General features: G+C 48.7%; 1 protein-coding gene across 3 annotated transcripts in view; it reads right to left on the bottom strand.

Annotated features, from left to right (window-relative positions):
* Nucleotides 1-13486, bottom strand: part of PARD3B (par-3 family cell polarity regulator beta) — a 1283796-nt gene that overhangs the window by 860318 nt on the left and 409992 nt on the right. For all 3 annotated transcript variants that reach the window (XM_063932652.1, XM_063932653.1, XM_063932654.1), the window contains one exon: nucleotides 4199-4384. In XM_063932652.1, the coding sequence (XP_063788722.1) occupies nucleotides 4199-4384 (186 nt within the window). The remainder of the gene's footprint in view (nucleotides 1-4198; nucleotides 4385-13486) is intronic.

Raw genomic sequence — 13486 nt, 5'->3', positions numbered from 1 at the left:
CATGGAAAGCACCAGAAATATTACGTATAGGCAGAGCAACCAATAGGGCAGCATGTTTATTCAGGGTGGACTACCGGTCTTCCTTCAGCCTCACCGACTATGTTACTATGTGACAAACCTGCACCGCCTTACAGAAGAATAACAGACTTATTACTCACATAAAACTGTGTAGAGTAAGCGGGGGGGGAATGGGGCGGATTGGGATCAAAATCCAGCCCGGGAAATTTATGAAAGCAGTCCTAAAAGGGGTGGGGGGTCTGTTGAGGGGGTGGAGTCTGTCAAGTGGGTGGGATTACTGCTCAGAAGGCCTGATTATATGTAGGTATTGAAAGTGTGCGGCACAGGCGCGCAGCAAAATTTTAGGGGCATGGCTTTGTGAGGAAGGGGCGTGGCCACATAATAGTGCCAATTCACATTACCCCACACAGTAGTGCCGCTTATACACATTGCACCAGGTAGAACCTCCTATACACACTGCGCCAGGTAGAGCATGTTATACATATTGCACCAGATAGAGCACGGTATACACGTTGCGCCAGGTAAGGCACATTATACACTATGCGCCGGGTAAGGCACATTATACACTATGCGCCAGGTAAGGCACATTATACACTATGCGCCAGGTAAGGCACATTATACACTATGCGCCAGGTAAGGCACATTATACACTATGCGCCAGGTAAGGCACATTATACACTATGCGCCAGGTAAGGCACATTATACACTATGCGCCAGGTAAGGCACATTATACACTATGCGCCAGGTAAGGCACATTATACGCCAGGTAAGGCACATTATACAATATGCGCCAGGTAAGGCACATTATACACTATGCGCCAGGTAGAGCATGGTATACACTTTGCACCAGGCAGAGCACATTATACACATTGCACCAGATAGAACCTCCTATACACACTGCGCCAGGTAGAGCATGTTATCCACATTGCGCCAGATAGAGCACGTTATCCATATTGCGCCAGATAGAGCACGTTCTACACTTTGCGCCAGATAGAGCACGTTCTACACTTTGCGCCAGGTAAAGCATATTATACACATTGTACCAGGCAGAGCACATTATACACACTGCACCAGGCAGAGCACATTATACACACTGCACCAGGCAGAGCACATTATACACACTGCACCAGGCAGAGCACATTATACTGCACCAGGCAGAGCACATTATACACACTGCATCAGGCAGAGCACGTTATACACATTGCACCAGGTAGAGCACGTTATACACATTGCACCAGGTAGAGCACGTTATACACATTGCACCAGGTAGAGCACATTATACACATTGCACCAGGCAGAGCACATTATACACATTGCACCAGGCAGAGCACATTATACACACTGCACCAGGCAGAGCACATTATACACACTGCACCAGGCAGAGCACGTTATACACATTGCACCAGGCAGAGCACGTTATACACACTGCACCAGGCAGAGCACATTATACACACTGCACCAGGCAGAGCACATTATACACACTGCACCAGGCAGAGCACATTATACACATTGCACCAGGCAGAGCACATTATACACATTGCACCAGGCAGAGCACATTATACACACTGCACCAGGCAGAGCACATTATACACATTGCACCAGGCAGAGCACATTATACACATTGCACCAGGCAGAGCACATTATATACATTGCACCAGGCAGAGCACATTATACACACTGCACCAGGCAGAGCACATTATACACACTGCACCAGGTAAAGCACATTATACACACTGCACCAGACAGAGCACATTATACACACTGCACCAGGCAGAGCACATTATACACACTGCACCAGGCAGAGCACATTATACACACTGCACCAGGCAGAGCACATTATACACACTGCACCAGGCAGAGCACATTATACACACTGCACCAGGCAGAGCACATTATACACACTGCACCAGGCAGAGTACATTATACACACTGCACCAGGCAGAGCACATTATACACATTGCACCAGACAGAGCACATTATACACACTGCACCAGGCAGAGCACATTATACACACTGCACCAGGCAGAGCACATTATACACATTGCACCAGGCAGAGCACATTATACACATTGCACCAGGCAGAGCACATTATACACACTGCACCAGGCAGAGCACATTATACACATTGCACCAGGCAGAGCACATTATACACATTGCACCAGGCAGAGCACATTATATACATTGCACCAGGCAGAGCACATTATACACACTGCACCAGGCAGAGCACATTATACACACTGCACCAGGTAAAGCACATTATACACACTGCACCAGACAGAGCACATTATACACACTGCACCAGGCAGAGCACATTATACACACTGCACCAGGCAGAGCACATTATACACACTGCACCAGGCAGAGCACATTATACACACTGCACCAGGCAGAGCACATTATACACATTGCACCAGGTAGAGCACATTATACACATTGCACCAGGCAGAGCACGTTATACACATTGCACCAGGCAGAGCACGTTATACACATTGCACCAGGCAGAGCACGTTATACACATTGCACCAGGCAGAGCACGTTATACACATTGCACCAGGCAGAGCACGTTATACACATTGCACCAGGCAGAGCACGTTATACACATTGCACCAGGCAGAGCACATTATACACATTGCACCAGGCAGAGCACATTATACACATTGCACCAGGCAGAGCACGTTATACACATTGCACCAGGCAGAGCACATTATACACATTGCACCAGGTAGAGCACGTTATACACATTGCACCAGGCAGAGCACATTATACACATTGCACCAGGCAGAGCACATTATACACATTGCACCAGGCAGAGCACATTATACACATTGCACCAGGCAGAGCACATTATACACTTACTATATATATATATATATATATATATATATATATATAGATATATATATATATATATCTATATATATATATAGATGGATAGATATACGTGGGTAAGGCACTCCTGAAAGCTGAAAAACACACAGGCCGGTGCCTCCGTAATGTAAGAAACAGCATGGAAAGACGTTGCACTCTCGGCTCAATAATACAATATCACTCCATGAATGAAGTTTGCAACGTTTCAGCGGTCTGCAGACTTCATTCATGGAGTGACATTGTATTATTGAGCTGAAAGTGCAATGTCTTCCCATGATATATATATATATAACTGTAGCAGAGCCCGGCACTCCTGATAGGCGTTACAACGGCCCCGGTGCCATTCTAAAGAAGTTAGCCAGGCAATATGTTAGAGGCGGCACTCACCGGACTTATACATACAAATAAAGACACTGCACTAACACCAGCACAGAGTACACTGATGAAGGATTAAACTACGAAACGTTAGTACAGTGCTGGTAGTAGTGCAGTGTCTATATTTGTATGTATACAGTAAGTCTGGTGAGTGCTGCCTCTAACAGATATATATATATATATATATATATATATATATAGATAGAGAGAGAGAGAGAGAGAGACAGATATATATATAGATAGATAGATAGATAGATAGATAGATAGATAGATAGAATTCACACCAGTTCTGATAACAACCTGAGCTTTAATAAACCATTTCCCAAACGTAATGTGTTCTCTACTTGGCGGCCCAGTGACGCATAGTCACCTGACCATCTCAGCCGGGAAATGATTATAGTTGGGTGAGACGGTCCCTGGCTGCGCACTTGCACTGAAAGCACCACCTTTACACAATGGGTAAATAAATTCTCGCTCACGTTATGGCTCCAGTATTGCCTCGTCTCTCACCCCGCGCGGTCCGAGCGGGCACAGCTCCCCTAGGTTACTCTCTTCCTGCAATAACGCCTTTTGGGTGATACCGCACCAGGGAGAATCCGATTCCTTTCACAATATATACTGGATATATACTGTACTTGTATCTTTACATAACAGCGCTAAACAACCTCTTTGTATAACTGCACATAGGGGTCTATTCATGAAGCAGCAGCAGCAGCCAATCAGCATCTCCCTTATATAGAATGTACTTGAGAAAGGCTTCTTTCAAAGCTGATTGGTTGCTATGGGCAACTTCTCCCCTGATTCTATTCTCCACTCTTTCCACTGCTTCATGAATAGTCCCCAAAGTGACATACAAAAGAGTCAGCCGCCGACAGCGCCATCTAAGCCACCGCCAGCTTCCACTTCTTCCCTGGCGTAAATCCGAATCTCTCATTACCTTATAGGCTGCTCCCCCGTGAATGATGGATTTAATGAAGATCCCCAAATCACTGTTGGTGTCTCTGGATTTGTTTCCTTTCAGGCTAGCTCCCAGTCCTGCCGACCCGGAATCATTCAGCGGGATCTCAAACGTCATCTGCGCTGTACCCTCCGGAAATGCAAAATGTCCTTCCACGCCCCCCTTCTGCGGGAGAGAGAAGAACAGCACAGAGGGTCATTAGTACGAGTCCTAGCCGTTCTATGCACTTATATCATACGTCACAGTGGGAGGAGGAGGATATTCTGGATTCTCAATATACAGTTGTATATGCTGCAGTACAGATGGAGCCCTGCTCATCTATCCCTTTAATCCCCTGCTGTATTGTTCTCTCTGTATTGTATTGCGGCTGAGAACAATAGAAGAAGGGCTTATGCTAATAAACCTTGGTGCACCAAGACGCTGCTGATCAGCAAAACACCTGATATTATGGCGCAGGCACGGGATACCAGCAGTGAGGACACCGTCATTTTTTTTCTTTATTGCCCGACGCGGATCCAGTCCCCGCAACGTGATCGGAGTGAAGTGACCACATCACTCCTCTATCGGGACTTCTGAGCGCTACTCTGAGATGGCCAATGGTAAATCATGGCGGTTGCGGCTGGTGCCTATTGGAAATGAAATGACAGCAGCAGATTTTGGAGCTATCTGCTGCGCTCCAACCTACATACATTGGGTTCACACTTAATTACGGGCATAGGGGTTCATTCCGACCTGATCGCACGCTAGGTTTTTTCGCAGCGCTGCGATCAAGTCAGAACTGCGCATGCGTATTCACCGCGATGCGCAGGCGCGTCACACGGGTACAAAGCGGATCGTTGCTGGGCGATGGATTTAACAAAGAATCCATTCGCACAGCCGATCGTAAGTAGATTGACAGGGAGAAGGCGTTTGTGGGTGTCAACTGACCGTTTTCTGGGAGTGGTTGGAAAAACGCAGGCGTGTCCAAGCGTTTGCAGGGCGGGTGTCTGACGTAAATTTCCGGGCTCGGACAGGCTGAAGTGATCACAGCGGCTGAGTAAGTTCTGGGCAACTCAGAAACTGCACAAAACTTTTTTTGTACCGCTCGGCTGCATATGCGATCGCACACTTGCAAAGCAAAAATACACTCCCCTGTGGGCGGAGACTATCTGATTGCAGCGCTGCAAAAAATAGCCAGCGAGCGATCAAGTCTGAATTAGGCCCATAGTGGCTACAAAATGGACTCTGCAGTGTACACTGGTCACTAAGGGGCTGCTATTTACATGAAGGCCGAAGTGATCTCCCAGAAAACTTTCTGTGTCATAGCGGTCACATCTGGGCCCTGCGGTGTGTAGGGCCACACCTGAATGGACGAGCTGACTACTTTGGCAGATGATATGGGTAGTGGCGCACAAGCACATAAATGAAATGTGCACCGGGACAGACGCTACAGTATATGTGACATATATGACGGCTGCATGGAGATTTATTTACTAATAATTTATTTGCTCATGTAATAATTGAACGTCACAATATTTTCAAAAGTTACTTACAATTAACAGAATGTTTTTTATATTACTAGCCTACAAGGGTTAAATGTATGATTTGCAAAGGAGGGGGGTGTCTGTATATGTGCTATACACACGCCCATATACTGTATATATCATATAGATATCAGATACTAGTGTGTTTGCAGTGAACCTTATACACAAACATCGATAGCACACTTGAACTTACTTTCAGAACACGCAAAGCACAGGACTTAAACACAAAACCTCCAGTACCATAGTCGTACACTTAACTTGTTGAGCCATCAGTAATAGTGTCATTTGTGTGCACCTTGTCAATCAGTTAAATCTCTCTGTAAAATGATGTAACATGGCGTAACGGCGCCCTGTGCCGGCCACATCCCCTTAGCGCATGATGTCACACAGAGCAGATAGGGATGCAGCACTATACTGAGGACGCTCCGTGCAGTGCCCAAATTGCGGCTTTATACGGCAGGGCAGAGCCATAATGACACAATCACATCGCTAATCTTGCCCCCTACAACTTGAACATGGTCCAAGGAGGGAGCTCTTAAAAAAAATGACCAAGTTTGAATGAAACTATGATAGAATAGAAAGTGGAGACGGGATTATTTCTCTATGACAGTGTTCCAGTACTGGAGGAGACTACGTCATAGCTTATCCACCTTCCTGTGTTTCAGGGGCGTATTTAGAGAATAGGGGGTCATTGTGCAGTCTCCGACTGGCCCCGGCCTCCAGGGTAATAGTGCGCTCTAGTAAACTCTGATGCCATGCCCAAGTCTACTGCGCAGACATGTTCTCAGCGATTCCACTACTGCGCATGTGCGAAACACCGTCACAATCGCCACCGAGTCTCATTCCCGGTGATTTTGCAGTGGTGCCATAGTCCTCGGGGGAGGGGAGTATTGAAAACTGTGTGCAGGGTGTGTGTTGTGGGCCCTCCTGGTAGGAAGTCACAATACAAAATATGGTGGACGGATGGGTCCGTATCCTCTAACACAGCGGTCGCCAATCCGTCGCTCGCGAGCTACTGATAGGAAGCGGTGCCGAGCTAGGTAGCTCTCGGCAGCCACAGCGCGTCTCCCCGCTCTGAAGCAAGTACCCGTGGCGGCGCTGCTGACATCTCCGACCACGCGCCGCATGGCCATTTGAAATATAGTGCGGGCAGCCAGCCAATCAGAGCTCACGGCTCCTGATTGGCTGGCGGTCCGCACTATATTTCAAATGGCCGCGCGGTGGGAGATGTTAGCAGCGCTGCCACGGGTACTTGGTTCAGAGTGGGGAGTCGCGCTGTGGCTGCCTGCCAGTGGCCCTCCCCTCAAACACAGCGGCGGATGCGGGGGGCAACAATTGTGAGCACTGCTGGAGGGGATGAAGGCATGATTTGTGTATCTGGCACTACTGGGGGGCATTACTGTTGCGAGGCCACACCTACTTTCACAGGAATGCGCGAGCATTGGGGGGAGGGCGTAGCTCTTCCTGAGGTTTTTTTCCGAAAGTAGCTCACACCTCAATTAAGGTTGAAGACCACTGCTCTAACAGGACAGGGTAGCGATGTTAGGTTCCTATCACTCTCATGCAGAAAATGCACCTCTACAGACAAACCTCATACATGTAACGTGTTCATCCGTTCAGCGACACACAGATGAGAATCGTGCGGTTTTGCAGTATAATCACCTGCAGACGTACTGTAGCTTGCAATGCTTGTCGCCAGGGAATAATGGTTACGGCTCGGGTAATATTTTCTTACGTTCTCATCTTGCTTTAAATCTTTTGTCATCCGGGGAATCAAAAACTTATTTTCTATTAAATTCTACTGCGCTGCCACTTACAGAAATGTCTGGAAAATTGCGTTCTTGTGGGTTTTCTGCATTTATTTAGATCTGTGCTAAATGATTTATGACTAAATATAATGCTCTGCTACATATATGTCGTAAACCACCGTATTAGTCGCCTGGAACGAGTAGAATGGCAGCTAATTACAATTCTGTTACATTCATAAAAGTATTCTTGCAACACTTCAGGAATTTCATTTTGTTGGGTCATTTACATTTATTAAATTATCCTGTTTATTAAAGTAAAAGTCATTTACTCCCAATTTAATTAGATTAGTTGCTTTGAAAGTATCATTCATTAGGCAGCATTGTGCGCAGCCGCTTCCGCCACACAAGGATATTTTATGTATTATAGAATGGATTTATTCTGGAGTTGTTCCTCAAAATAATAGTCTAGAATGTTAGAGAAAAACGAAACGTCTCAACTTTTCGTCCCCTTGTTTTGTTACTGGGTAGAACATTTGTTAGTGGACCCCGCGGAGCCTTTTCTGTCGCTGGACCTGCCTTGGCGAGCCTCTAGCATCTTCTCACATCTGGGAATAGTTATCCGATTCACAATGCGGCTGAGATTTGTGCTGTGACTGGGTCGCTGCAAAGCAGTTTATGGCTGACGGAGTTTGCTGGGACCAGTAGTACCACGTAAAACACCAGAGGCGTGATCCTAATCACTAGTCTCTTTCCTATGTGTCACAATGTACTGACTCTGCCCATCTGGGTATACAGTATTTATGAGTATGAGACGATCAGATATTGGGGAACTGCACAAACAGCAGAAACTATTCACAAAAGCAAAAACTTCCAGCCCAGAAAGCGAAGTGTCTGCTCTAATCCCTGCAGCAATGACTTAATTATCATTTACCTTACTGGGAAGATAACGACACTGCGATTAGGATCACTGGCCCTCATTCCGAGTTGTTCGCTCGCTAGCTGCTTTTAGCAGCATTGCACACGCTAGGCTGCCGCCCTCTGGGAGCGTATCTTAGCTTAGCAGAACAGCGAATTAAAGATTAGCAGAATTGCGAATAGAAATTTCTTAGCAGTTTCTGAGTACCTCGAGACTTACTCCTACACTGCGATCAGCTCAGCCCGTTTCGTTCCTGGTTTGACGTCACAAACACGCCCTGCGTTCGGCCAGCCACTCCCCCGTTTCTCCAGACACTCCCGCGTTTTTACCTGACACGCCTTAGTTTTTCCGCACACTCCCAGAAAACGGTCAGTTTCCGCCCAGAAACACCCACTTCCTGTCAATCACACTCCGATCACTTCAACGATGAAAATTCTTCGTTCGGATGTAAGTAAATCTACTAAGTTTTGTGCTAAAATACTTAGCGCATGCGCACTGCGTACCATGCGCATGCGCATTTTTGCCTTAATCCCTCCGTTGCGAAAATCGGCAACGAGCGAACAGCTCGGAATGACCCCCAATAAGAGGACATGTACCGATATTGCTAAAACAATCTTGAGTCATTTGTATAGAATATAAATGCATACATGGGGCCAGGTGTGAACCACTCACATACACTCTCTGTAATACCTACATAATACTCTGCTAAGGTCTGTCCTAGCTCCAACATGCATACGCTGTGCAGCCGGGGCGGGCGCCATCAGCACGCGCCACCCTTCCAACGGCTCCCACTGCTAAGGAGACGGGACAGACCACAGCCTGGCCAGAGAGGAGAAGGACCTGCCAGGCTGCCAGGAATGGTGTAAGTATGGGAGCAACGAGGGGCACAGCAGGATAGAGCAGCGGGCATACGTTACATCCCAGTGGGCATTGTGTATGCGGATACTTTTGGAAATGACCACAACTTAGGCAAACACAATACAGTGCTCTATAAGTGTGAACCGGGAATGGCCATCTATAATGGAACCATTGATGACCAACGCTGTTATACCATCTTGGACGTAGAGTTTGGGAGGCCCAGCCATACAAATCACTCCGCTCCTCTGCACGGCCTTGTGGGCCAGGGTATGTGTGGTAAGAGCCCGTTTGGACAGTCAGTTCTGGGACATAAGAGCAGCCATTGCCCGTCTCCCTTATCGGAGACGTATATAGAACAATACAATGTTAATAACACAACAGAAAGAAATGACCAAAACAACAGATGTCAAATGTCAAATAAAGTGATATAAAAACAATCTTGCAAATCACCAAAACCCAACTCTATCATATCTCCCGTCCACCTGGAAATAAACCGGAGGCGCTCGGAAATCAAGAAGAGCAACGAAGCACGGAGCGAGTCATTTGCAGCGTGATTCAGGCCGGAGTGTCACTTTTGGATACTTGGAAGATGTTTTATACATGTAGCAGCGATGAAGGAAGCAGAGTGTAATTTCCCCAGGGTTCAGCGCGCACTAAAGGTTTAGCTGTCACTCCGCGGTGTAATGGACAGTTCAGCGGAGATTGAAGAGGTGGAACTCCCGCTGATTACCTTTTATTACCGCACCTGAGATGAATCCGCAGCTGCCCCTGGCACAATATACAATCACAAAAAGTTAGAGACTAGGAAAGTGCTCCCATAAACGTTCTATATAAAGGGTTTACACCGAGCGTGTTATTCCCCGACAATTACCAAACCTGATTTACTATCAAGATAGATTGCCCGATGCGTTAACGCTGGACTTTTCCGGCCTGAGATTCATACGAGCTGTAGGGCGATAGGGCGGGAAAAATGTAGCTCTTGTTAAGATCATGATTCATAAGTCTCATCACTTCCATCACAGATTCCCAGGAGAAACCATTTACTCAACACAGAGGCGTCAACAGGGGGAGAAAAGGCAACGCGGAGTCTCAGGTCTCGTTATCTGGCTGACTGGTCCATGGCGAGCGGGTAACATCAGAATATGATGGTCTACGACGGTCAACGAGGGGAACGGCGGCATCAGAGCTCTTTGGGGTCTATTTACTAAGCCCTGGATGGAGATAAAGTAGACGGAGATAAAATGCCAGCCAATCAGCTCCTAACTGACATGTTACAGGCTGTGTTTAACAAATGACAGGAGCTGATTGGCTGGTACTTTATCTCCATCCAAGGTTTAGTAAATAGGCCCCTAAGTTTCATAACTATGGGGATCATTCCGAGTTGTTCGCTCGCTAGCAGATTTTAGCAGCATTGCACACGCTAGGCCGCCGCCCTCTGGGAGTGTATCTTAGCTTAGCAGAATTGCGAACGAAAGAATCGCAGAATTGCAAAAAGAAAATTCTTAGCAGTTTCTGAGTAGCTCGAGACTTACTCCTACACTGCGATCAGCTCAGCCCGTTCCGTTCCTGGTTTGACGTCACAAACACACCCAGCGTTCGCCCAGCCACTCCCCCGTTTCTCCAGACACTCCCGCGTTTTATCCTGGCACACCTGCGTTTTTCCGCACACTCCCAGAAAACGGTCACTTTCTGCCCAGAAACACCCACTTCCTGTCAGTCACACTACGATCACTACAACGATGAAAATTCTTCGTTCAGACGTGAATAAATCTACTTTTGTGCTAAAATACTTAGCGCATGCGCACTGCGTACCATGTGCATGCGCATTTTCGCCTTAAACGCTCCGTTGCGAAAATCGGCAACGAGCGAACAACTCGGAATGAGGGCCACTATTCATGAATTAAGACACAAAGGGGATTATTCAGACCGCAATAACCCCCGTCTGAGGCGCAAATGCGCCGGAGCAGGTACTGATTGACAGGAAGGGGCATTCATGAGGTGGGTGGGGGCGGCGATGGAGTATTGCGGGGGCGGCACAAGGAAAACAGGGGCAGGTCGGCGGAGTTATCAGGGCAGCTGCGAGACGTCACACAGCTGCTCCGCCTGCATACGAAGCCTAGCTGCGGCTGCAGGGGGTCGTCCACAGTTGTTGCGACCGCAGCCGCTGGGCAGGCCATTCTGCACGCTGGGCGTCCCTGCCCTGCGATGTGCGGCCCCCATCATGTCAGAGGAAGGATTGCAGATTGTGCTTTTTAGCAGAATCTGCAATCTGTACCGAATAATCCCCAACATTTTGGAAAAAGTTCTCAAGCATGGGAATAATTACCCCGTGGCATACGGTGCAAAAAGGAAAGGCGCATTAGGACGCATCTGTACTAGTGGTGCGCGTGGACCCCCGGCTTATGGTTCTAACTCATCATCGTGTTTTGGTTTGGGGGCAGAGAACTTGTCTGATGAGTTGTCCTCTGTAGGTCAACAGGTAAAAGGAAGACAGAACAAAAGGTCGACGGGTACAAAAGGTTGACATGCCACGTGGCCTATGAATGCGTGGCCCGTGAGGTTCTACATTCCCACTAATTAGGGTCACAGATAATTAAACACCCGTCGACCTTTTGACCGTCAATCTAATAACTCTAGATCTTTTATAGCACACCAAGGAAAGTGCACAAGGGAACTGATGGCAAGTACTGGCAATTATATATGACCCCGTGCCCGCAGTGTAGTCAGGAATGGCAGCCCCTGCGCCCGCAGTGTAGACAGGAATGGCAGCCCCTGCGCCCGCAGTGTAGCCAGGAATGGCAGCCCCTGCGCCCGCAGTGTAGACAGGAATGGCAGCCCCTGCGCCCGCAGTGTAGACAGGAATGGCAGCCCCTGCGCCCGCAGTGTAGACAGGAATGGCAGCCCCTGCGCCCGCAGTGTAGACAGGAATGGCAGCCCCTGCGCCTGCAGTGTAGACAGGAATGGCAGCCCCTGCGCCCCGCAGTGTAGACAGGAATGGCAGCCCCTGCGCCCCGCAGTGTAGACAGGAATGGCAGCCCCTGCGCCCCGCAGTGTAGACAGGAATGGCAGCCCCTGCGCCCCGCAGTGTAGACAGGAATGGCAGCCCCTGCGCCCGCAGTGTAGACAGGAATGGCAGCCCCTGCGCCCGCAGTGTAGACAGGAATGGCAGCCCCTGCGCCCGCAGTGTAGACAGGAATGGCAGCCCCTGCGCCCGCAGTGTAGACAGGAATGGCAGCCCCTGCGCCCGCAGTGTAGACAGGAATGGCAGCCCCTGCGCCCGCAGTGTAGACAGGAATGGCAGCCCCTGTGCCCGCAGTGTAGACAGGAATGGCAGCCCCTGTGCCCGCAGTGTAGACAGGAATGGCAGCCCCTGCGCCCGCAGTGTAGACAGTAATGGCAGCCCCTGCGCCCGCAGTGTAGACAGGAATGGCAGCCCCTGCGCCCGCAGTGTAGACAGGAATGGCAGCCCCTGCGCCCGCAGTGTAGACAGGAATGGCAGCCCCTGTGCCCGCAGTGTAGACAGGAATGGCAGCCCCTGTGCTGGCATGGCAGTGGATGTACGAGGGGAGCTGCCATCACCTGCAACATCTGACATGCCAGCACACACACCACTGGGGATCTATGGGGGCATCTCTAGCCATGTATGACGTGTAGGGGGATGGGGGCTATGCCAAAATGCAGCTAAGCATCAACACTGTGACCATAGCACACAGAAGAGACGCGAGGCATTGGAAAATGATAGTGTCAAATGTAGCATCAAAATTATATGAACCCCCACATCCATCACAGATATATGACCATCTGCTGCTGCTGGGCTATAGCGATGCAATCTGCAATCCAATGGTGCAGGGATAACCGTCATCCAGCTCAGCCATACGCCGGACATGAATCGGTTAATGATACCTCCATCCAGCTCAGCGTACGCCGGACATGAATCGGTTAATAATCTCTCCATCCAGCTCAGCCATACGCCGGACATGAATCGGTTAATAATCTCTCCATCCAGCTCAGCCGTACACCGGACATGAATCGGTTAATGATACCTCCATCCAGCTCAGCCATACGCCGGACATGAAGGATACCTCCATCCAGCTCAGCCGTACACCGGACATGAATCGGTTAATGATACCTCCATCCAGCTCAGCCGTACGCCGGACATGAATCGGTTAATAATGATACCTCCATCCAGCTCAGCCGTACACCGGACATGAATCGGTTAATG

Source organism: Pseudophryne corroboree, chromosome 7, assembly GCF_028390025.1.
Source record: "Pseudophryne corroboree isolate aPseCor3 chromosome 7, aPseCor3.hap2, whole genome shotgun sequence".
Lineage (NCBI taxonomy): Eukaryota > Metazoa > Chordata > Amphibia > Anura > Myobatrachidae > Pseudophryne > Pseudophryne corroboree.
The sequence above is the reverse complement of the archived record's forward strand: the minus strand, read 5'-3'. Positions and strand labels throughout refer to the sequence as shown.